Here is a 25,977-nt window from a genome sequence, read left to right as displayed (position 1 = left end):
CTTCCCCCTTCCTCCTTCACTCCCATTCTCTTCCCCCTCCCTCCTTCCCTCCCCCATTCTCTTCCCCCTCCCTCCTTCCCTCCCATTCTGTTAACCCTTCCTCCTTCACTCCCATTCTCTTCCCCCTCCCTCCTTCCCTCCCTCCCATTCTCTCCCCCCTCCCCATTCTTTTCCCCCCTCCTTCCCTCCCCATTCTCTCCCCCCCTTCCCTCCCCCATTCTCTTCCCTCCCCATTCTCTTCCCCCTCCCCCATTCTCTCCCCCCCCTTCCCTCCCCCATTCTCTTCCCTCCCCATTCTCTTCCCTCCCCCATTCTCTTCCCTCCCCCATTCTCTTCCCTCCCCCATTCTCTTCCCTCCCCCATTCTCTTCCCTCCCCCATTCTCTTCCCTCCCCCATTCTCTTCCCTCCCCCATTCTCTTCCCCCCCTTCCCTCCCCCATTCTCTTCCCGCCTCCATTCTCTTCCCTCCTCCATTCTCTTCCCTCCCCCATTCTCTTCCCTCCCCCATTCTCTCCCCCCCTTCCCCCATTCTCTCCCCTCCCCCATTCTCTCCCCTCCCCCATTCTCTTCCCTCCCCCCTTCCCTCCACCCCCCCTCCCCATTGGTTATTGAAGTGTTATGTGACCCTGCTAGTTAAAAAATAAACCCAAAAATTCTGCACATTTAATATAGTGGGATTTTCCCCCCCAATTTTTTTAATTAAATCAAGGGTGCGTCTTAGAATCGATGGCGTCTTACATTCGAGGAAATAAGGTATTGAGCAAAACAGAATAATGAAATAAATTGAGGTTTATTCACAGAAATAGGCATACACACAATGATAAACAAAATACAGACGACAAAGCACACTTGGGGACTGGTGTCAAAAATTAGAATGTGAGTTAATTCACAAAATACTACAGCCAATCAGAGCGTGGGAACTTTCTCAATAGCCAATCAGAGCGAAGCCTGTATGGAAATCCGGTTAAGCAGGGAATCTGAATTTGTCAAGGGACATGCGCAAGTTTGCCACCTTACTCCCTGGCTATTCAGATGCCACCCGCTGGGTCAGGCTCCTTCAGGTCTGGTAGAACAAATGGCAGCCCGGACGACAGCCATTCATCCCAGGACGTGAGTACTTGAGCCCTTCCCTGTTACCCAAATGGTCTTCACAGCCCTGGCATCCTCTGGTGGCTTTCATCTCCGATGTTCAGCAGACTTACTTGCACCTAACTTGGTAGCCCTGGTAGCCTGTCTGAACAATGGTTTCTAAAGTCCCAGCTCATTTACCGTGCACAACAGTACATACCATAATAAAATCCATGTTAATAAAATATACTTTTACTTCATCCTAAGTCTCTGGGTATGGGGAATAGAATAGAAAGCTGCACTTTATTTTCTACTAGCCTTTATTCCCCACACACTATCTTATAGATAGTTACCATGCTTACCGTAATTTTCATTTCCTGTATAGTCTCCATGGCAGTGGCACCAATTCCCATCACTTTTGTTTACTGTAGAAGTCTATTAAATTGTTTGATTATATTTTTGAGCTTTGACACTACAAGACTACCTGGAAAGTAGGGGTGTAGACGTTTTTCTGGGCTACAGGGTGTGACTTAACCCGTTCGTGCGCACTGCCATGGATGGACTATCCAGGAAACAAAAATAACAATAAGCATAAGTGAAAATTATTATCTGTATATTTGTCTATACAATGCAGTAGTACAGCTTTCTTATCACTTTTTGCAGGCTGGCCTCCTAATTTACCAGAAACTTGAGAGCATGGATGACAGTGAGCGGGCACTTTGCAGAAAAGGTAAACTAAACACATCTTTTAAAATGAGGGCTTTCAAATCTTCAATCTTTTGGGGAGTTTTCTATTGTAAATGCCAAGTAAAAAAATCATATTGTTGTGTATTTCACAGGGATGAAAGTGGAGCCCAATGAAGTGAAGAGACAGCTGAGCACACTGTCGCAAGGTTTGCTGGACCTGGTAGATCAGGTCCCAAACAATTTGGAGCACCTACAAGAGTCTCAACGGTTGGTTGCTTTTTTTCTTTTCTTACTCCATTATATAACTGTAAAGAAGATTTTAGAACTTGCACAGGTATTTCATAAGTCATAGGTGCAAATGTCCAGTACCAACATTGCACTAGTACAATATTGTACCAAAAAATCCAGGGTTGGACCTTCACTCGAAATGAAACCAGTGTAAATGAAAAGCAAGGCCAAGGGCCTTGAAAATTGGTCTAGGACGTTTGGCCTGACGCAGGGTATCTCGCCGCTTGCATGTTTAAATGTCCCGCGTGGGACCACTACATGTCCTAGACCGACCACCCACTCCTACGTGCCATCTTTAAATGTCCCGCGTGGGAAATGGCCATTTAAAGATGGGGTCGGAGTTCGCACGGCGAGGTGCCCTGCAACCACATGTCCTGTCGATAAGTTGTCCCGACGCAGAGCGCCGGCGGTGGTTTGGGCGCGACCAAACGTTCCATTCCGCTAACCGTTGCTTGAGATTTTATGTGGAGACTTAACCAAACAATTTTTTTTTCTTCTGTACTACTGATGAACCGAAGCAATTGATAAGCAGCACATCCGAGTGAGTTCCCTTTATTTTATTTATCACTCTTCTCTGTTTATGAATATATGCTATTTTTTTCATGTATACTGATTTACATATGTTTTAATTGTGAGTGCAGGTTCAAGCCTGGATTTTTTTTTTGTATACCCACATAACTGCACACTGCAATTATGAAAGACTATTTTTTTAAAATGTTTTCATAAATTCATGAATTTTTAGAGCTGCAGACATTTTGACGGATCTATCTGAGAAACTGGAGGTTTTAAGAAATATATTGCTAGAGGCCTCCAAAGGAGAAGAGATCTCAGGATTTGTCTGTGACCGTTCTTCAGATTGTAGTGAGCAACACAGGACAACCATGGATCATGCAAAGCCAGAGCCGTCTGCTGAAGAAGTGCCCAGCGGAAGCAGAGGGGATCACCTCAACCTAAAACAGGACAGAGAGGACAAGGAAGCTGGTGGCACTGAGGCTAAAGAAAACAGAGACCAAGACTTCTTTATGACTCTGGGTATCAGTGAAGATGAACTTGACATGATGGAACAAAAAGGCACATGGGACCAAAAAAGTGAAACTGGTTATAAGTCGAATGAGGTATTTTGAATGGGGAGGGGGAAAGACATGTGTGAGGTTAGTTGGCTAATTATTTCCACGAGGAGCGCCGTCGGCATTAATTTCACTGATTGACCATGTTTTGCTGCCGAATGGCCCAGCAGCACGTTGCAACAGTAGTCCTCCACTCATGCATGTGGCAATATACCACAACGTGTTATTTATGAATGGAGGGCTGTTTGTAATTAGTATTTTGTGGAAAGCCCAGAGTTCCCCTGGCCACACTAGAAAATTGCCAATTCATTGGTTATTACTAACACACACAAATCCACTCTGTGTATATATGAATGAAACATGTCCTAACTGATGTACTCTGAGGACATATCTAGAGACACAGGTACATGGAAGAGCAAATTAATCTGCTTTTCGTGAGGACCATGGTTACAGGAGGCGTGGCTATTGGAAATATTCTGTATTACCAGCTCATTTATTTAACTGGGTATTTTCATCATCCTTCAGGATTTAATAGGAATGGATGACGAAACGGATCTGTCATATGTAATCGAAAGTGATGATGAACTGGAAACAGAAATGCTTAGGGTATGCGTTTGCTTATTCTTATTTTTGGAGTATAACAATGTTGTATGTGTAGAATATTTGTCTGCTTCCCTAGGTCCCTGCAGCTTTTAGCTAAAAAGCTTTCAGTAAAAGTGTTGAAAAGTGACTATTTATGAAATGTTTTACCAGGAAGAAATACGTTGAGTTACCTCTTGTTTTCAAGTATGTCCTGGGCACAGAGTTATGACAAATACATAATTACAATGAGTGAAATGGGTTATACAGTACATTATATACTAGACATTGTTTGCACAGTTAAAGATAATATATATTAGAGGCATATATACAGTAACGGTTACAGACCAGATTAAAATGAGACCGCTTTAGTTTTGAAAGAACTTGGACTGGTGGTGGATGTGAGAGTCTCCGGTAGGTTGTTCCAGTTTTGGGGTGCACGGTAAGAGGAGGAGCAGCCGGATACTTTGTTGAACCTTGGGACCATGAACTGTCTTTTGGAGTCAGATCTCAGAAGATAAGTGCTGTATGTGGTAGGGGTGAGGAGCGTGTTCAGATAGGCGGGTAATAGAAAATATTTGAAGGCAAGACAGGAGAGATGAACTTTGCGCTTAGACTCGTGATGACCAATCTAGTTCTTTGAGCATTTCGCAGTGATGTGTTTTGTAATTGCATTGGAGGACAAAGTGGCATATTCAGTTGTAGAGGCTATCAGGTTTGCCACAGTGAGTTTGGGGTGCCGTGCCATATACTATGTCCCCATAGTGTATAATTGGCATCTGCTGTGCAATGCGCTTTCTGACCAGCAGACTTAGGAAGGATTTGTTTCTATAAAGTACACCTAGATTGGCATAGGTTTTGGATGTTTGGGTATCAATGTGCAACCCAAATGTTAAATGGGAGTCAAACCATATGCCCAAATACAGCTGCAGCGGCCGATATTCAAACAAATCACGACACCGATTTCGTGTGCTCTACTGTACTCCACGTAGCATGAACGTGGCCAATCACCCCAGGCACCCGCGCTTATCAAGAATGCTTTGTTCAATTACATGAATTGTTTCTTTGGGTGCAATGAAATGAATGAATTGCAATGTGTGCAATACGACTGTGTCAATTTAAGGTGTTTAAAACCAGAACTCAAAAATGCAATTTTCTGCACTCGCCGTACTCGCGTCCTAAGGCGGTAAGGCTGGAAGACATCCCGTGTCATGACATCGGTATTCCGATGTACACAACGCGTGAAGTGTTTGAATAACGGCTGCTGCAGCTGTATTTGAAACTAGTAACAGGCTAGGATGGTATTAGAGTTGGGTCTGATCTGTAGCTCCTTCATTGGAAGCTTTAAAAATTTAGTTTTGATCCCAAATACCATTCTTAGTCTTGTCAGTGTTTAGAAACAGTTTTTCTTGGGAAATTCAAGTCTCAAAAAGTCAGATCGAAGTACGTGTCCAAGGTCAGAGAGGTTAGGGCTGTGTGCATTTAAGATTGTGTCATCCGCATACATGTGTTTTGAAGCTCCCTTTCAAGCTGAAGGAGGATCATTAATGAACACTGAGAAGAGTAGGGGCCCCAGCACAGAGCCTTGCCGGACATCGCAGGTGATATCCAAGGGGTTGGAGTTAGAGCCTGAGAGACATGTTGGGATCTACCTGATAGGTAGGACTTGAACCAGTTTAAAGCATGCGTCCCTATTCCAGAGCATTGGAGTTTGATAAGCAGGATAGCATGATCAACAGTATGAAAAGCCTTTGGAAAATTTAGGAATATTGCACCAGTAAGATGTCCCATTTCCATTCCACAATGGATCTCATGGCAAACTTTTAGGAGGGTAGGTTACCAGAGAGTGTTTTGGTTGAAAACCAGATTGGAGTTGGCTAAGGAAATTTGTATTGGTATCATACTTGCTTAATTGGTAGTGGACACCTTTTTCCATGACTTTGGGTAGTATTGGGAGAAGAGAGATTTCAGTGTTTTTGTCCCCACTTTTGAACATTGGGACACGAATCGCTTATAAATTAGTAGCACACCCCACAAAGTATTCATTGAATGCATTTGCAATGTCAGTGGGGTTTATCCTCCTTAATGATATTACATGGTTGTTCCATGGCTAGAAGGCTGGAATATATTGTTAACCTTCCAGAAGTTAGCTGGATTTGATGTATTCTGATTGTCAGAGTAATACAGCTGAACCCCGTTGTAACGCGGTGCTTGGGGTCCACGATGAGACAGCATTATAACTGGGATCGCGAAAAAAAAATAATGGCCACCACAATCAGGGGTTGCGTGTCTGCCGGAGAGGGGAGAGCTGGGATAGCTCTGTGCTACACCTCCTTCCCACCTGCTGTACCTGTCTGTCTCTCAACCCTCCCCCAGTGTCTCCAGCAGTCAGGGAACTGCAGGCACTGCTAGTAGTAAGGAGAGTGTGCATGGCTCAGGGATGCAGCTGCCCCACTTCATGCCTATTCTAGTCACATGATCTCCCCGGCCACTGATAACCCCGCACAACAGCTTCTTCTCCTCCTCCTCCTCAACTCGCTCTCACTGCCAAAATTTTCAGGGACGCCGGGGGAGCCTGCCCGGTCTGCACACATTGGCATTAATACCAATGCACAAGGAGGAGATGGGAAGTCGCTTATTTTGTTGCTTGCATTTTGAGGGGGTTGGAGTTTTTTTTCAAAGTGTCCCTGACAAAAGCTCCTGCAGTGAGTGAGGCTGAGAAGACACACACACACACACACACACACACACACACACACACACACACACACACACACACACACACACACACACACACACACACACACACACACACACACTATGGAGTAGAGGAGGGAGCTGTGCAGGAAGCCAGTGTGCAACTCTGCAAAGGCTGCTACTGCTTGCAGAAGGCATAATTTACTCTGGGTTGAGGTCTATTGACATCTGGCAATCGGAACCAGCGCTGATGTCAGCAGCCCTTGTATCTGCACAGGCTGTCAATCACGGTTGCAGAGAGTGGGAGTTAAAGCGTGGAGCTGCCTGTTGGCACAAAGGTCACCGGCAATGAGGAGAAGCTCCGAGAATAACAGACACAGACAATAAACCACTCAGCACAAATTATTGGGCTCATAGGGATGCTGCTGTGATATCACTTGTCCCCCTCTTATTATATTATCTGGTTTCTTTGTGTGTGTGCTGATATATATAGATCTATGTATGTATAACATATTTATTTATGTTTGTGTGTAACACAAAAGGATAATATATAATGATTTTGTTTTGTGTGCGTAGGAACACAGACATTTCTCTCTGCAAATCCTGGAAGTTTGTAACAAAAAAAACGGGACCCACACTCACACCGCATTATAAGCGGATCGCGTTATAACGGGGTTGAGCTGTATTGTGTTTTTGCGTGCTTTGTTTGCCCTGTGCACATATTTCGCAGGCATCTGTAGTTATTAAGATCCTTGGTAGTGCTTGTTACTTTGTAGCTTTTCCACAAGGCATCCCTGACCTCGTAGAGCGCTGTAAGCTCGATTTTGTAACCCACGGAAGGTGGACCCCCCTGTACTCTTATTCTGCATAATGGAGCATGGGTACCACAGAGAAGAACTCGGATTGGAAATCGTCGAGTGCAGAATTGGGGTCGGGAATTAAGTCGATTCTGTACAGTAACGGCTCGATTCCAGTTATGTCTAATTGGTAAATATCCTGGTAAATAAAATCTGTGCAAAGGGGATAAAGAACCAAGGGTAGGTTTATTTAATTTTTTTTTTGTACATAATTATAATCTGGGAGTGAAAGATCACAGAAATCAAAATTTAAATACCCTGGTTATGTAGATATTAAGATTACAAATGTGTGGAATTTTGAGTTCTGAGGGGTATGGAGTAATGGCCACTTGGAAGCAAGTATGTAATAGCAACAACATTTTAAATAAAATAGAGCAGAACAAAATGCGGCCAGAAAATATGTTCACACATATGTTAGAATTCATTTTGTATGGATTGTGTTACTAGCCAGAACAATATCACATTGAGGAAATTACATACATTTTTATTATTTTACCAGAATATATATATTATATTATATTTTTTTATTGTTTAAAAAGAATATCCGATGTGCTTCTAGGAAGTAGTGTGCCACATTGTATTAAAGCTTTAACTTTTATACACACAAAAAGCTATAAAGGAGATTATGGTGTATATGCATTTACATGTTTCAGATTCTAGCTCTGTTTTTTTTTTTTTTTTTTTCCCCTAACAGAGTTCCCCGGCCCTCCCTAAAGGGTTCTCTGTAATTTTCAGGTCATTTGAAAATTGTACCAAATACAGAAGAATTTACAATGCACCTGATCTCAGACGTGCTATTAGAGAGGGCTGGGGTTCTTTTCAATGCATCTGATCGCAGACACACTATTGGAGGGGGTTCGGATACCGTAGAATTTCACAATATAATTAGTTTTCCTTAACCAAAAAGAAAACACTGTAAACCACTGTTTTAGATGATGGCTGCATTGTTAATGCATTATTTTTGTATATCCATAATATATTAACCAAAAACACTGAATTCTTTTTAATTTGTTGCCAACTACTTATTGCAGTCTCTTGAGCATTTGGATAACAGCCCAGAGCTCGATGTTGGGACAATGTCTCTTCAAAGAGGCCTGGCCTCTGGTGGAAAAGAGTTGGCTATCGCTGTAGATGAAGATGAGGATGAAGGCATTGAAGAAGAAGATGAGGATGACTGGGGTATAAACTTCCAAACTGCAAAATAAAACTCTGTGGTGATGCTAGAAAAAAAAAAAAAATCATGCTTAATTTGTAGTTCATGGGGTATTCGGCATCAAGTAGAGAATTTAAGGCCCAATATATGCCTTCGGTTTCAGTCTGATTTATATAGGAACTGAAGTCTAGTGATTTTACCCAGCAAGAGCTAGCGTTTGTCTTGATCTGGGTTTTCCCACTTCAGGAGTGTACTTTACTACTTCGCCGAAAAGACTTAGGGCTATAAAGTGCAGTGTTTATAAGGAATGTGCTACCTTCCTTTTTAGGTGTCTGCAAAACAAAAGACGAGATTTAAAGCGTCAATCTAAACGGATTGCTGCTTTTTATTTTTAATTATTTTGAAATGTCTTTGTCTTTTCAAAGCTGTTTTGGTTTTTACAATTTGATGGTTCGTCAGGAGATATATAAGCTTTTGAAATATTAAGTCCTGGGAAGTTAAAATTAAGCTCTTGACCGAAAACAGCCGATCGGCTACTTTAGCAGATATAGAATAAACCACTGAATCATGTTGGTTTTTAAAGCGCAAGACATGCTTAGGGGACACGATAATAAAATGTTATGAGTTAAACTCCTATATGCCCCTGGGGGGTGGGGGGTGGAGATTTCTGCTTTAAGAGGTACTGTACTTCTACTTTTAGACATTGCACCACTGCTCTAATATATAATAGTACAGTTTTTTCTTTTCTTTACACATATTACACAGTCAACATAAGCCTTGTCTTAAGAATAACTATTTCAAAATAATACTTGGAAAGTAAATTCATAACGACATACTTTAACTTTAGCAGTGCTTTAATAATGTATTTAATTTAGAAAACTTTCTCAGCATAATTCTAATTTGTTTCCTTCTGGTAAGATCCATCCGTCCCTCAACCAAATGCAGACCAAGTTGCATGTTTGAAGACTTATTTTGGCCATTCAAGTTTTAAGCCGTGAGTATCTTTATACAACATAAAGAAAATACTGGAGCACAATTGCAGCATATTTCTTAGCCTTAATTTATCAGGATATTTTGCACCAGCTTATGCATTGGGGAGTGTGTGTGTCTCACGTATAAATATCTAAAATTGTACTTTTGTGAGCATATTTGTTTTCTACTTTTTTGTTCTGTGTCAGAAAATCAGCCAAATTCGAGGGGGTGCACTCAGAGAGAATACAGCATTCTTGTGGAAGCTAAAAATCAGTGGGGAATTCACATAGATACAAGTGAAAAGGGAAGCACACCACACAGACTCTTCTAACAATCTACACCAGATGTAAAACTGTTTCTTGCATTTGACGCAACTGTGTTCCGAAAAATGATGCAGTGCATCAAAAGACACATTGCTCAAGTTGGTACTTGGACCTCTACATTTCCAAGTGTCATATGTTATCAACCAAATCAAACTGTGCCTGCAGTTTTGGTCATAACTGGAAACGAATAGTGTAATATCAAAAATAACACTTATAGTGACGGCGATGCGACGTCGCTCAAACAAAGCAATTGACTCCGTCGCCAGCGCTTATAGTAAGCGCGACGGAGTGACGGCGCGTCTGGAAAATTGGTAGCCGGGTCTATTTGATATTTTAGAGACGTTCATCACATGTGACTGTCTCTAAACCAATCAAATTGCACGGCCCGCCCCCTCTAGTGACGTCACTGGCGACCATTGCTAAAAAACAAATTACAACTATCGCGGGTGACGTCATCGGTTGCCGTCGCCAGCACTATAAGCGCGGCCTTAGTCTTTATCTAGCACAGCTTACACCAGCAATTGAAAGCGTTAACTTGGCTTGAATATCCTTTTAGTGATGTACATCCGTGAAAACTCACAATCGCCCTACCCTTTGGATGTTTCGCAGAATGTTATATTCTTTGACTAAATACATATTTTAAATAAATTAAAACACCAGCGCTCATCTCATAATGTCTCCATCTTTCTTTCACTTAATGCTGCAATTGAAATCGAATTAACCATTTCTTATCTCTTCCATGCAACAAGCCTGCTATTAAAACAATCAGTCAGCCTTTCATATTTCTTTAGTTTTTTTTTTCCAATAAGAATCACACAGCTTGCAAAGTTAAGGTGAATTGTTGCATTTATTTACAACCCATTTGCTTTGAGATCTGGATACCATTGCTATGTCGCCAGAAATGTGAGGGCTGTCTTCCTTTGCCCAGCTTCAGGGAGATTTGCATTATATTGCTCTACAATGGGCTGAAGCCTCCTTGGCAGTGCTGTCGAGATGAAGTGATGTTCCACACTGCAAGTTGAAATTGTAAACACCAAGTTGTGGGAGGGAAGATTATATTCATTATACTAGATTGCAATTGTTTATCCAAATACGAGCAATTTTGTCAGGTTGCATATGTGTTGTGGTCTTTCTGCTGCTCACATTCGAAATTATTGAATTTAATTACCGAAATTAATTTGCTCAAGTTCATAAACATTAAGTTTATTTTTTGGAAATGTATACAGTCTGTTTAGAAACCGGTTTATCCGTCCTTGCTCACTTGATTGTCATGTTGTCACATTTATTTCATTGATCCCGCTCTTCTCCCTACACTAATAGTGACTTATGTGGATAAATGGGTGTAGAATTGGGACAGTGCTTGTGAATGACATAGCTAGAAACCTCTTTCCTTTGATACTAGTCCTGAACCAAGTATGCAAATCTGGTAAATCCACAATGAATGGGCTGTTTGATTATTACTATGATATTTGTTGGAGGTGAGGTTTGGTTTACAGGGGATGCATGGACTGCTCTACTTTTTGCTTTTGACAGTGGCAATTCATCATGTTTATTTTTCTGGCAAAGTTTGCTAGTTGCAATGACATTAAATATTATTTTCTATATTTCCAGAGTTCAATGGAAAGTAATCTATTCTATTTTAAAAGAAAGAAGAGACAACCTTGTTGTCATGGCAACTGGTAGGAGTTTTAACTTTTTTGCTTCTGTAAAAGATGAGTGATATATTTTGTGTGTATTTTCAGAGGGTAATTTTCAAGACCATTTACTGTACACGCATAACAAAGAACAAAAAAAAAATCATACAGCATTTAATAGGCAAATATAGTGCACAATCAAATTTAGTCTTCATAGAAACCAAACAAAAGTAACCACCAACACAATCTTTGTTTGCCGAATACACAATCTTTGATCATATAAATGTGATATACAGGGATCAAAATGGCAGCATAAAATTAAACATTCGGAAGGAATCCTAAGGCCATTGTAAATGTATAATCTAAGTGGTATGCAGGGGCGGATTGCGGATAGCCATCAGCCCAGGCCGCCTCCTTTTTTTTTAGCGTTGTTGCGTCACGTGGAGACGCGTTTCCATGACACCGCGACACTGCAGGAGCAGGTAACAGACCTTTCCAGAGGTCCCGTGCTCTTCCCCCCCCCCCCCCCCCGTGTATTGGTTTAATTGTGGGGAATAGAGTGGGACCTCTAACAGCAGCACTGGCCCATCGTGGCAAGGTGGGTAGGGCAATCCGCCCCTGTGTAGAGGAGAGGCCCTTTCTTAATAAATGATTGTAGCTGCACTGTATGGGGTAACCCTGTCTTCGGTGGGTTTACCACACTGCACAGCCACTGCTTTGTTAGTAAATGTACATGTAGCCCAAATGTAATACAAGTTACTCTTCCGTTACAGCTGTAGAGTAGTAGCTATTATTCTATAATAATTTTTTATTTTTTTAGGTTATGGGAAGAGTTTGTGTTACCAGTTTGCACCCGTTTATACATCTGGTATTGGAATTGTTATCTCCCCCCTCATTTCACTCATGGAAGACCAGGTGTTACAGTTGGAGTGAGTAACGCTGTAGCTTTTTGTACAAATGTATCGAGCACCCAAACATTGAATGCACAGAGTGCGATTTCATAAATTCGCTTGTAGATGTCGAACTGCTACCTGATTCAAAGGGGGTGTTCCTAATCCTGTTTGGATTATAGCATGTTTCTGTATTAATCACCTGTTTTTTTTTTTTTTTTTTTTGCTCTTTGCCATACCTGTCCTCTGTTTAATTATATATAACCTGAAACACGAAGTCTGAGCTGCTCCTAAGATTCCAAATATTTTCATGTTTGTGCCACAGATAAATACAGAACCTCTTAGGCCAAGGGTCTGCAACACCAGTCCTCAAGTGCCACCAACAGGTCAGGTTTTCAGAATATACCTGTTTCAGCACAGGTGACTCAGTCGTAGACTGACTGAGCCACCTGTGCAGAAGCAGGGTATCCTGAAAACCTGACCTGGCACTTTACACACTGGAGTTGCCCATCCATGTCTTAGGCAGTAGTTTGTTTCTCATCCAATAGAAAGCAGCGACATCTCATTCCAGTGACAACGTGGCCATAATGTTTTGCAAGGACACAAAAGTTAGACCAGAGGAACAAAATCTGTACATACTATATTTCAGGAAGAATTGGTTCCTGGAGCTATAAATGACTCGGTCCTGCTCCTTGGGTATCAGGTATTCTAAAAAAAAAATAAGAGCGACATGTATTGCTCATTTTAAATGTGGTTAATGGTCCATATTATTTTTGTAGTTATTTATTTTGGCATTGGTATTTTAACTTGTTCTGTGCTGGCTTTACAATTTCTTGCAGTCTTGTCTGGCAAGTAAGGGGTTTAGTAGTTGGGGCTTGATTATTGTCCATCTCACGTTCCTGTTTCCGTCTGTGTTTGACTAGCAGCACCATTAGTGGATGTTGCAAGTCACTCTGAATTGAGGCATGTCACATTTTGAAAAACATACAGGACACCTACAAGCTCATATTGAAACCCCAAAATAACCACAACATATATATAAAAGCATATGTGTCACAGAGGAGTGCTACTGAGCATGGCAATATATATTTAAAACCAGAGACAGAACATGAAACACAGAGAGAGCTCAGTGCACATTCAGTGAAACTCATACACGGTACAGTGTCTAAATATATATGTATAGATATCATTTGAATAAAATGGTCTTTTAGTTTAACTCTTTGGCCAAAGTGTTGTAAGCCCTTGAGTGAAGTGGCTCAAGGGCTTACAACACTTTGGCCAAAGAGTTAAACTAAAAGACCATTTTATTAAAATGATATCTATACATATATATTTACGCACTTTACCTTGTATAAGTATCATTGGATGTAGCACTGAGCTCTGTCTGTGTTTCATGTTCTGTCTCTGGTTTTAAATGTCACATTTTGAAAAGATCTTCCATTACAAATACTGGGTTATTTGATGATAATTGACCCAGCAATGCTCCTTAAGCCAAATGTGTTTTTAAAATATCCTTCTTTTATAAGAAAAATCTTTGAAAAACGCAGCAGATGGATAAATGGGTCGTATTTACTAAGTGATGCTAAGCCCTACAGCAGTGGTTCCCAGTCCTCTCCAGTCCACAAGGACCGCTAACAGTGCAGGTTTGAAGGCTGTCCTCGCACTAGCACAGGTGGGCCAATGATTTTGATTTAACCACCTGTGGTTTACTTAAAACCTGGACTGATAGTGGTCCTTGAGGACTGGAGTTGGGAACCACTGTCCTAAGCCATCTTATGGCTCATTCAAGTGAATGGGCATGCAAGGTGCCTTACGGCTTACCACCACTTAGTATACATGGCCCTTTGTAGATTGTTTTACATTCAGAAATCATTGAACATATAGTTCAGAGATTAATGTTTTATTTACTGCTGTCTTCTCTCTCTCTTTTTTTTTTTAAATCGCAGAATGTCAAACATTCCTTCATGTTTCCTTGGATCCGCACAGTCTAAAAATGTAATGAAGGACGTGAAGGCGTAAGTGCACTGACTTCTTAATTCTTCCATTTAAAATGTAATAGAGGGGACATACCAACCGATCCCCCATAAATACAGCTCAGACAAACGGAAGCAACAAATTAGAGAGCGCTAAATATCTAACTGCACACAAATATATAAAACCGGATTTGTCTGGTGGTGGAATAATCACTCGGTTCGTGGAGGGAGTAAGTTTCAATTCAATTTGACATGTAAGCACCACTCACTTATTGCATTTGTGAATTTAAAAATGCTTAATTGTACAATATTTCAAGCTAGTTTTTTTAAATTTTTTGTTTATTGCGCTTCTAGGTCAACCCTACTCAAAACAATTTTTTAAATATATCATCTTTTAATCTATGTTTTAATCAGTGTTGATAGTATGTGGTACAGTGTGTTGAATTTTACTATCCCTATAGATCTTTAGTCCGAAGAGGTTTCTGATTGTCAGGGAGGGAATTGTAACCTTTTTGTGAACGATGTTTAAGATTTGTACAGTACAAGCAATTAAAATTCAGCTTTCCTTGGCATAGTATTTCGTGTTGGCAAATAAGCAGTTCCTTGGTTATATAGTGGAATATAGGACATTTTAGCACTTAATTGACATTTAAGTTCAGATTTTTAATAGCAAATAAGACTCAAATGGGGAAATAAGTGAATGTTCAGGGGAGGAAATAATGATGCTTTGTTTAGTAATTGTGGAGGAAACTTGATATACTTTAAGGGCCAAAGTTCACACACACCACATACCCTGCACAGACAGGAGGGCGTTTCAGCTGTGGGTAGGAGCTTTTCCCCATCTCCAGTTGGCTGCATAGTGCCGACGCACTGGTAAATACCATCCCACTACTCTTCTTCTGAAAGCTAGTAATTGGTCCAGTGTTCATTAGTGCACTGTCATTAAGCAGCACAGCGAGCGGGGAGACGCTACGATCCGCACCAGCGACATTGCTACCCCTTATGACCTGGGGAGAGTGGGCTGCTGGAACCGCCAGTGCTTGGAGGTGCCTGTAACCCACCAATGCTTGACCTGGTTTAGTAAACCTATTGCATCTTGCCTTGTCCACACTGCATGAGTCAGCTGTTTAAATGTATTTCTCTTATGACTTCACAGAGGGAAGCTTAAGGTGATCTACATGACCCCTGAATTCTGTTCTGGTGGTATTTCCTTGCTCCAGGATCTTGATGATAAATATGGTAGGTCACCGGCCAGAAAATTGCCCCAAAACAGCTGAACAGTACATGCAGTATAGAGACTTGTTCACAGAACTGAAGTAACCCTACACAGTCCAATGAGCTTACCACGAGTTACAGCTGCTACCGCCCAGTGAATAACCTGTTGTTGATGAAAACTTTCTTGTTACATACAGTAGTACTGTAGATGAGGTTGAAAAAAAGACATACATCAAGTTCAACCTATGCTAAATTTAGACGACAGATACTTTATCTTATATTTGCACTTACAGTATATTGATCCAGAGGAAAGCAAATAAAAAAACCCAGTGTCATATCATCTAATGATATCTCATAAGGGGAAAAATAAATTCTTTCCTTACTCCAAATAATGATCAGATTACTCCCTGGATCAACATCCTTCCCATGTTTACTTATTTGGTATATTCCTATGTACCTTTCCTTTCTAAAAAGATGTCCAGCCTTTTTTTTTTTTTTTTTTGTTTTTTTTTTAAGATATTTATTGTATCTGCCATCACAGTTGTGCAGCAATTAGTGCTTAGGTACCTTAAGGCCCTCTGATGAAAGTTAATTTTCAAGGTAGTATATGTCTTGTTTATAACAATATTTAATAAACAGGTTTCACACGCTTGCAAAGTGTCATTCTTATTCGTCTGAAAGGTCCTGTAACACCCTTCAACTTTAAAATGCATGTTTACAAAATGAGAACAAAAAATTTAACTATGAATATTGAAAGACGCTTTCTCTCAACCCTCAACTCCTTGCCCCGCTGTCAAATGTATTTGTTGTTATTATTATTATTATTATTATTATGTATCATATCGATGACACCACAATGGTAATATTATTGGTTATCGATATGAAACCACAACATCCTATCGGAGACAAAGGCCCAGACACGCCAATATTCATTTGCGGTTATGATTATTACATTTATATACAGGCATACCCCGGTTAAAGGACACTCACTTTAAGTACACTCGCGAGTAAGGACATATCGCCCAATTGACAAACGGCAGCTCACGCATGCGCCTGTCCGCACGTCCTGAACAGCAATACCGGATCCCTACCTGTACCAAAGCTGTGCGCAAGCGGGGAGAATATAGAGCCTGTTACAAATGCGTTATTTACATCAGTTATGCACGTATATGACGATTGCAGTACAGTACATGCATTGATAAGTGGGAAAAAATGTAATGCTTCACTTTAAGTACATTTTCGCTTTACATACATGCTCTGGACCCATTGCGTACGTTAATGCGGGGTATGCCTGTATAGTGATTACTCATCACTATTGTGTGTGATGGACTGCTATCTATTGTACTTTAAAAATAAATAAATACATTGAAATGCTTATCATTTTGAAAGCGGGCGATCCCAATGGTTTCTCCTTGGAAGTCTTCATGGGGATTCAGAATTCTTCAACTGCTTCACAATACTGTAGATTTGTCAGTGAAAGACTGTGCATTACACATACATATAGTGAATAACAACACCTGCCATTCAGAGCACCTTGCAACCAAAGGGGACGAGATTTGGCTATACATACTTTCTGTGATTCAGATTGTTTTCTTCCCTTCATATTCATTGCTTTTTTTAAAACTTTTTTTTGTTGTTGTAGGTATCACTTTAATTGCTATTGATGAAGCACACTGCATCTCTGAGTGGGGACACGATTTCAGAAGTGCCTATCGGAATTTGGGGTCACTAAAGAGAATGCTTCCATCGGTAAGAGCTTAGGGGTGTCAAAGGGTGTAAAAAAATAAAAAATTAACTGGGTTCAACAGAATAATTGGGTGAAGTTTATTGTGTGTTTACACAAGGGAGAGAAATCAAACCAAGCGCTCCCTGACCAAATAAAAAACTGACAGTGCATTTTATCACAGTGCTGGAGAGTAGTAATACGCCCCTTAGGGGGTTGGCTTAGAAAATGGAGAAACACAGAAATTATATATATAATGCAAAAACCTTACCCAAACTACAATATATGTTTTGCAAGATAGCTAATCATTACCCTATATTTTTGCTGATGGGGGGGGCTGAGGGTTCCTAAAGAGTGAACATTTCACAGCCTTGGTATGCAGCTGTAAGATAAGGGGAGTAGCGCGTTTCTCAGTTATCCTACACACTGTGGGAATGTCTGTAAAATAACTTCCTCTGAGAGTCCAAGCAGAAATGTTGGGAGTTGGTCTTTGCCAGGAGCGATGCTCTGCATGATCTCCCTGCACGTAACATATGCATGCAAGCAAAGAGACAAAATGGCTGCTGAATCAAAATGGTGGTGATGATCGCCTACTTAAATATAGCCTGAGTCGCACCCCTCATATCCAAACTTCACAGGAGATAAGTCTCACCCACTACATACACTTGTTGGAGATTGGCACCAGTCCATGGCAGTCAATGAAAAAACACCTTTGCAGTATCTGTCCTAAAAGTGGGATTATTTAGTAGCAAACCATAGAATAGCATCCCAGTAATATCTTGATTGATGAGCTATTAGACGTTTATGTGAACGTGAGCATATTACTGCAGAGCTTTTTCTAACCACTGTTGCACGTGCCAGGACTGTTCCTGAGAGAATCAATACCCTGTTCAATTTACTCAGCATTTTGGGTTAGTTCTGTAGCTCTGCTCGTTACATTATTACGTTACATTATTTAGACCATACAGGTCACAAAATGCCTTTACCGCACAGGTTAGGCTTATTGCAATAAGAAGGCAGAACTTCTGCATGATGCTGCTCCTTAGCGTTTATTATTAATAGTCTTCATTGAGGCATTCTCGTAATCAACAGCACCAGGGCAGTGAGGTGTAAAATAAACTCTGAAGTGTATTATTATTATTGCTACTGTGAGTTAAGCCACAGAGTTAATAAAACTGCAATTGAATTATAGCATAGAGAGAATAGCCAAGATCAAGTATCCAGGTACTACACACGCTGATATTTTCCATTCTGCACCAATTCAGGTGCCAATTGTGGCTTTGACTGCGACGGCGAGCCCTTCAATCCGAGAAGACATCGCAAAGTCCCTGAGTCTGCATAACCCGCAGGTCACCTGCACTAGCTTTGACCGACCAAACTTATACCTGGAAGTAGGGCGGAAAACCTCAAACACCTCAAAGGACCTGCAACAGTTTCTTATTAAGAAGCAAGGGTGAGGCTACCGCAGCTCGTATGTTAGCGTTTAGATAGATGTACTGTATAGAGAGACACTGGAGTCTTCAATAAGAGGATTCCAAAGAGAAGGTTGTTTTGTATTTTGTTTGTTAATCTTGCATTTGCGTCAGTGCCCTGCGACACTGTGATATTAAAGAAAAAAAAGACCGTTACAATCATAGAATAAAAAAATTACGCAAAGAGCATAAAAATTAATCTTCTGTTCACATCAACGATAGGAAAACATGTACTTAAAACAGCTGAAATTGAGTCCAATTTATGGATGGTGGTTAAGTGTACGTGATATCTTTTTACTTTGAAATCACATTGTCGAACGGCACCGAATAATGTTAATAACTTGTAAAGACAAAGTCACTTTTTTTCACATTACCACTATTGATGCTACTTTTTTCATTTTATGGCTTTCTTAAAATCGAGCGAAGCTAACACGATATCTTAAACATAATCATCAGAGTTGTCTCAAGTTCAAGACTGTTTCCCAGTTTTGCTAGTAAAAGCAGCACTGCCCACTAAACAGCCCAAGACCAACGATTCCTTTCCTCTAAAACAGTGGTTTTCAGACTTAAGAGGACAGAGTTATGGATGATTTCCAGCCTACTTATTCTAATACACACACAAATGTTATTGCTGTAGTAGGGATTACAGTGAGTTCTCGGTATCCGACGTCCCGCTATCCGTCGGATGCGATATCTGACGCCGCATATTGCAGTCCGTTGGACGCATTAACAGACACCGAACCTGCTTATCCAACAGTTACTGCCGCCGATCAACATTGACCGTTAACCGATGTCAGTTTGCGCGACGCATTCCGTCGGATAAGCCAGGACGTCCTGTACATTTTAAAATAAACCAATGGCTATATAAAATACCTAGAACATATAACACATTACAGCAGGCATGCACAACTTGTAAAGTGAGAAGGGACGAAATGGAAAACAGATTCAGGCCGCACGGGTAAAACAGCATTTATTAATCAAAATAATACATTTATTTACAATGTTTACTTGAAACAAAATTACATCTAAAATACTTTAATTCAAATTAACTAATTTCCTAACCATCTCAAACTTAATGAGAGATATTGCACCTCTTTATAGCAACAAGCTTGTTGTATTCCGGGGTCATATTTGTAGTAGACATCTTCAAAATGTTTTCCAAATGGTCATTAGTCAGACTAGAACGTTGTTTGTTTTTGTTCAAATTCATAATAGAGAACGTTTGTTCACAAATGTAGGTACTGCCAAAAATGCTGAATGTTTTCATTGCAGCGTCAATAAGATTTTGGTACTTTTCACTGTCTATACTCTTGTAGAATTGCTGCAGACTGCTTTCTCTGTGCTTATTTCTGTTCTCTGTCGAACACCGAAGATCAATAACGTTCAACTGCAATTGGAATGGCATGTCTGCTGGATCCACTGAAAAGGGATTTTCAATTGAATGTCTTCTTCTTTAGACAAAGTGAGTCTTCTGTCAAATTCTTCAATCAGACCATCAATTTTCCTAGCATATTTTTCTCCTAACTCTGTGTGCTTATGCTGAGGGATATGCGGTGCACAAGTGGGAAAGTGACACATTTCACCTTTCAACAGCTGACTTCTGAAAAGCTTCAATTTAATTTTGAAAGCCTTCACTGCTGCATAAAGTTGAAATATAAGCTTATTTTTTCCCTGAAGTAGTAGTGTGTTGAGGTTATTTAGATGTATTGTAACGTCACAAAAGAAGAAAAGATCATGATTCCAGGACTCGTCTTCAAGCTCAGGAAATTTTCTTCGTTCTTGTTCTAAGAATTTGGCTACTTTCTCTTTTAAAGCAACGAAACGCTGGATTACTCGTCCTCGACCCAACCACCTCACTTCTGTATGGTAGAGTAGGTCACTGCAGTCGGCGTCTACCTCTTCAAGAAAAGCTCGGAATGTCCCATGTTTCAGTCCCCTAGAACAGAGCTAGTTAACAATAGAAACTACCACTGACACATAATCAAACGTCAAAACTTTGCTACACAAAACCTGAAGATGTATCATACAGTGACGTTTGGTTATTTGTCTACCGATAAATTGTTCAATAAGAGTAATCGCTCCTCCAACATGTTTTCCGCACATTGCCGGTGTGCCATCAGTACAAATGGTCACCAAGTTTGCAAAACCTATTCCCAACTTCATCATCCCCGCACTTTATTACTTCACTGGATATTTCTTTTCCGGTTGTCTGGCCTGTCATGGAGCATATACCAACAAGCTCTTCAGTAATTTCGAAGTTTCCATCAACGCCTTGAATAAAAATAAGAAGTTGAGCCGTGTCCTTCAAATCTGTACTTTCGTCCATTGCTAGAGAGTAAAAGCAGAATTCACTGGCTTTCTGCTTCAACTGATAAATAAGATTGTTGGAAATGTCCGCTATCCTCCTCTGTGTGATAGACTGACATTTTCAAATGTTCCCCTCTTTTCTGAACATAGCCCAGAAACAGCAATCAGCATCCATTTCTTTATAACGTCACCCGCAGTATAACTTTTTCCAGCAGCAGCAATTTCCCTCGAAATTTCAAAGCTGACCTTGGTGGCCGCCTCGCTCTCGGTGTTCACTTTCTTGAAAATCTGTTGTTCTGCACTAAGACGTTTCATAAAATTTGCTGCATTTATTTTTCTTTTCATGTGCGTCCAATTTGGCGACTTAAGGATGTTTATTCTCAAAGTGCCGCCAAATATTATATTCTTTGGGATCGGCTACCATTACGCGACACACGAGGCATAGAAATTTGTCTCGGAACATATTAAACAAATATGTATTTGTCCATTCAGCATTAAAAGATCTATTCTCCGATTCCAACTTTCTTTTTTTCTTGTCACTCATTGCAGCTGTAGTTGTGTGGAATAGGAAATGGGAAAGAGTCATTGATGATAATAATAATTTATATTTTCACAATGTAATCTAATTTCAAACAGAATTATATATAAAATTATACATTTTTTTTTAAAGCCTGTCATGGCCCCTTTCAGCAGCCCCCCCCTCCCTGCATCGTCTCTCCAGCCCATTTTGGCATCCTCCCCCAGCCCATTTTGGCAGCACCCCCCCCCAGCCCATTTCTGCAGCCCCCCCCCCAGCCCATTTTGGCAGCCCCCCCCCCCCAGCCCATTTCGGCAGCTCCCCCCCCAGCCCATTTCGGCAGCTCCCCCCCCCCCCAGCCCATTTCGGCAGCTCCCCCCCCCCCCCCCAGCCCATTTTGGCAGCCCCCCCCCAGCCCATTTCGGCAGCGCCCCCCCCAGCCCATTTTGGCAGTCCCCCCCGTCCCCCCAGCCCATTTTGGCAGTCGTCCCCCCCCCAGCCCATTTCGGCAGCCCCACCCAGCCCATTTCGGCAGCCCCCTCCCCCCTAGCCCATTTCAGCAGCTCCCCCCCCAGCCCATTTCGGCAGCCTCCCCCCCCCCAGCCCATTTCGGCAGCCCCCCCCAGCCCATTTCGGCAGCCCCCCCCCCAGCCCATTTCAGAAGCCCCCCCCAGCCCATTTCAGCAGCCCCCTGCGTGAATGAACTACCGCCCCCCCATGCTTACCTGATGGCGGCGGCAACTGAGATGGCGGCAGGGTGAAGCGTGAGGGAAGCGCGCTCTAGCAGCAGACCCGGAAGTTTCGGGTTGCGCTACACTGCTAGAGCGCGTCACCCTGCTGGAGCAGGCTGTCACGGTAGCTTGTGACAGGCTGTAATTTACACCAAAACTATATATAAATATATATATACATGGGTTTGAACTGGGACGAGACTTAGATATGATAAAATATAATTTATTCCTTGATAAAGGTGAACACACAAAAAATGTACAAATAACAGGCAAAATATAGACACTTACTTAAAAGATGAAAATAATGAAAACAGTCCCATCTGGACTGGCAGTTTCATGCAGCAATCAGCCCAAGACATTGCATGGCATTTCTTCTCAGCAATCAAGATGGTATAGCACAACAGGCCTGATGACATGAAGGCATGAAGAACATGAAGACATGAAGAACAACAACGGATATATGGGGAACAGCAGTTTATATACCTTTTGTCCCTCTATCCCTAACCTTAAGTACCTGTGATTGGTTTCCCATTATCTCCAGGCAATCTTTGATGGGGGAACCCATTTTAGGACAGGCCCCCCCTGCTAGCTGGCACATGCACAGTAGAACTCTGGGGTCTCATTTCTGTAACCCCCCATAGGCAAATGGAATGCCAGCCAGTCTACCCATCTGGACCTCTAGCAAGATAACCTTTGTTGAAAGGTGATAACTGGGACACTTGGAGACTGCTCTGGTTTGAGCCTCCTCCACCCTTAAATCATCAGGGAGGGTGACAAGACCCTTTGCACAACACTTAAATCCTAGATATTGGGCGCCTCTTGGGGCCATCTGCTATCCTGGTGGACAAAGGAATTTCCTCTGGAACTTATCCATACCTTAAAATACAGTATTAAGCATAAAACATAAACGTATTAAAATATCCGGTTCTGTTGGGTCTGGCAGAACCAACCTTCCCAGTTCTCATTGCCAGAACTGGGACACCATATGGTCCAAAAAGCGACTGGCTATGACCTAAGGAAGAGCTATAATCATTAAAGGACTATTAACCCTTGTGCTCCCGGATGGATTCTAGTGTGTGTGTGATGCAGACAATAATTAACCCAGACATTACAATGGGACAGGGGAACATACATTTACATGTCATAACAAGGGTTAAATCACATTTCTGGACCTCAGTCCAGTTAACCCCTTGTCTCCCTGGTGCGGTTAGAGGGGGCCATTGGGTGGTAACCCCGTTAATCCCGGGCCAAACCCTCACGATCATCACACAGGCTCAGGGGGGAGAGCGCGCAGTCACACCGACATTGCTGGAGTGCGCTCCTTCTTTCCCTACCAGTGAAGGGGGGCTGGTTGGAGAGGAGCTGCACGGGGTGCCCCGGCGAGCCGCATGTTGTGCAGGCCTGCATTACAGGATAACCATTTTACAACATATTTTTTTTTTTAATTATTTAACTTAAAAACAAAAGGGAAAAAAAAAAAAAAAGAAAGAGACGTTGCCCGAAAAAGTAAAATACCCACCATCACCAAATATTCCCCAGAGAACCCCTGTTAACCCCTGTTACCCCATGGTACCACAGAGCAGTGGTTTCCCAATTTTTTTTGGGGGGGTGGGTTAAGGATCTGAGGAACCCCCAACCTCTCTACTAATGGTGCTTTTCTAATAGTCTGATGCATTGTAAATGCTTCTGTATTTGATAGCTTTTTCAACTGACCAGAAAATTGCAGGGAACCCTTTAGGGGATGCCTGGGGGAACGGGTTCCTAGGAACCCTGGTTGAAAAAAATGTTGGGCTAAGGTCAAGTTGTGAAACAGATTCATAGGCCAGAACCCAAAGGTCAGCCCCTCTTGCTAATAAACCGGAAAAAAGGGAGACTGGCACAAAACAAAGTTCTGATGATGTTGTTCTGTGGACTTCTTTGCTGATACTGAAGTATTTGGAGTATTGATTTCATATAACCATTCTGGTATTTCTAATCTTCCATTGTTATCTGTACTGCAGGTGGTATTTCTATTTACTGTATGTTGGAGGGGTTTTGTCACTTGTTTTGTTTTTTTTACCCACCATAGCTTTTCTTAAATTTATTATTATTTATAGATGCTGCATGTGGTAGAGGTGAGGAGCTTGTTCAGGTAGCTGGGTAGCTTGCCCCTAAAGAATTTAAAGGCAAAACAGGAAAGGTGAACTTTGCGCCTAGACTCTAGTGATGACCAATCTAGTTCTTTGAGCATTTCGCAGTGATGTGTGTTGTAGTTGCATTGGAGAACAAAACGACAAATTGAATTGTAAAGGGTGTCAAGTTTGCTAAGGTGGGTTTGAGGTGCCGAGCCATATACTACGTCTCCATAGTCAATAATTGGCATTAGCATCTGCTGTGCAATACGCTTTCTGACCAGGAGACTTAGGGAGGATTTGTTCCTGTAAAGTACCCCTAGTTTGGCATAGGTCTTGGTTGTCAGGGTATCAATGTGCATCCCGAATGTTAAGTGGGAGTCAAACCATAAGCCCAGGTATTTAAAACTAGTGACAGGGGTTAGGGTAGTGTTAGCTTTGGTTCTAATATGGAGCTCAGTCGCTGGAAGCTTTAAGAATTTAGTCTTGGTTCCAAACACCATTGTTACTGTCTTGTCAGTGTTTAAAAACAGTTTGTTTTGGGAAATCCAGTTTTCGAGTCTCAAAAAGTCAGACTGAAGTATGTGTTGAAGGTCAGAGAGGCTATGCCTGTGTGCATATAGGATTGTGTCATCTGCATACATGTGTATTGAGGCTTCCTTACAAGCTGTGGGAAGATCATTAATGAACACTGAGAAGAGTAGGGGCCCCAGAACAGAGCCTTGCGGGACACCACAGGTGATATCCAGGGGGTTGGAGTGAGAGCCTGAGATGGACACATGTTGGGATCTTCCTGATAGGTAGGACTGAAACCAGTTTAAAGCATGCTTCCCTATTCCAGAGCTCTGGAGTTTGTTAAGCAGGATAGCATGATCAACTGTATCAAAAGCCTTTGCAAAATCTAGGAATACTGCACCAGTGAGTTGTCCCCGTTCCATTCCACACTGGATTTCATTGCAAACTTTTAGCAGGGTAGCTACGGTGGAGTGTTTGGGACGAAAGCCAGATTGGAATTGGCTAGGGAAATTTGTCTTGGTGTAGTAGTCGTTTAATTGGGAGTGGACACATTTTTCCATGACTTTGGTTAGAATTGGGAGAAGTGAGATTGGTCTGTAGTTTGAGACAGTGTTTTTGTCCCACTTTTGAAGATTGGGACAACTCTTGCAGTTTTCCAGGTCTTAGGGATATGGCCTGCAGACAGGATAGAGTTGACTATGGAAGCAATTGGTTTGGCAATGGCTGGGGCACCAAGTCGTAGGAACCTAGATTGAAGCAAGTCCGGTCCGCATTGGCTGCTTAGTTTTAGTTTGAGGAGCGCTTGTGTAATCTCCTCTTCAGATACTGGGCCAAATTGAAAATTGGGGGCAGTGTTGGGAAGGGGTGGGGCTATGTGGGCACTCCCAGGATGAGATTCAGGTTGGTGGTTTGGGCTGCGTTTCGCTAATAAGTTAGTGGCACACCCCACAAAGTAATCATTGAATGCATTTGCAATGTCAGTGGGGTTTGTCAGAGTATTATCCCCCTTAGTGATATTACTTGGTTGTTGATGGTTAGGAGGCTGGAATATATTGTTGATAACCTTCCAGAAGTTAGCTTTGTTTGATGTATTTTGGTGGAGATTGTCAGTGTAATATTGTGCTTTTGCGTGCCTTGTTTGCCTTGTGCACATATTCCGCAGGCATCTGTAGTGATTGAGATCCTTGGTAGTGCCAG

General features: G+C 41.7%; 1 protein-coding gene across 6 annotated transcripts in view; it reads left to right on the top strand.

Annotated features, from left to right (window-relative positions):
* The window catches only part of WRN (WRN RecQ like helicase), a 156,965-nt gene that overhangs the window by 33,670 nt on the left and 97,318 nt on the right, over positions 1-25,977 (top strand). For all 6 annotated transcript variants that reach the window (XM_075604019.1, XM_075604011.1, XM_075604001.1 and 3 more), the window contains 12 exons: positions 1,732-1,798; positions 1,908-2,022; positions 2,786-3,158; positions 3,636-3,716; positions 8,275-8,422; positions 9,315-9,390; positions 11,303-11,370; positions 12,146-12,254; positions 14,162-14,230; positions 15,345-15,427; positions 17,046-17,152; positions 18,392-18,579. In XM_075604019.1, coding sequence (XP_075460134.1) covers positions 1,732-1,798; positions 1,908-2,022; positions 2,786-3,158; positions 3,636-3,716; positions 8,275-8,422; positions 9,315-9,390; positions 11,303-11,370; positions 12,146-12,254; positions 14,162-14,230; positions 15,345-15,427; positions 17,046-17,152; positions 18,392-18,579 — 1,484 coding nt within the window. The remainder of the gene's footprint in view (positions 1-1,731; positions 1,799-1,907; positions 2,023-2,785; positions 3,159-3,635; positions 3,717-8,274; positions 8,423-9,314; positions 9,391-11,302; positions 11,371-12,145; positions 12,255-14,161; positions 14,231-15,344; positions 15,428-17,045; positions 17,153-18,391; positions 18,580-25,977) is intronic.

This window comes from Ascaphus truei, chromosome 1 (genome assembly GCF_040206685.1).
Source record: "Ascaphus truei isolate aAscTru1 chromosome 1, aAscTru1.hap1, whole genome shotgun sequence".
NCBI lineage: Eukaryota > Metazoa > Chordata > Amphibia > Anura > Ascaphidae > Ascaphus > Ascaphus truei.
The sequence above is the reverse complement of the archived record's forward strand: the minus strand, read 5'-3'. Positions and strand labels throughout refer to the sequence as shown.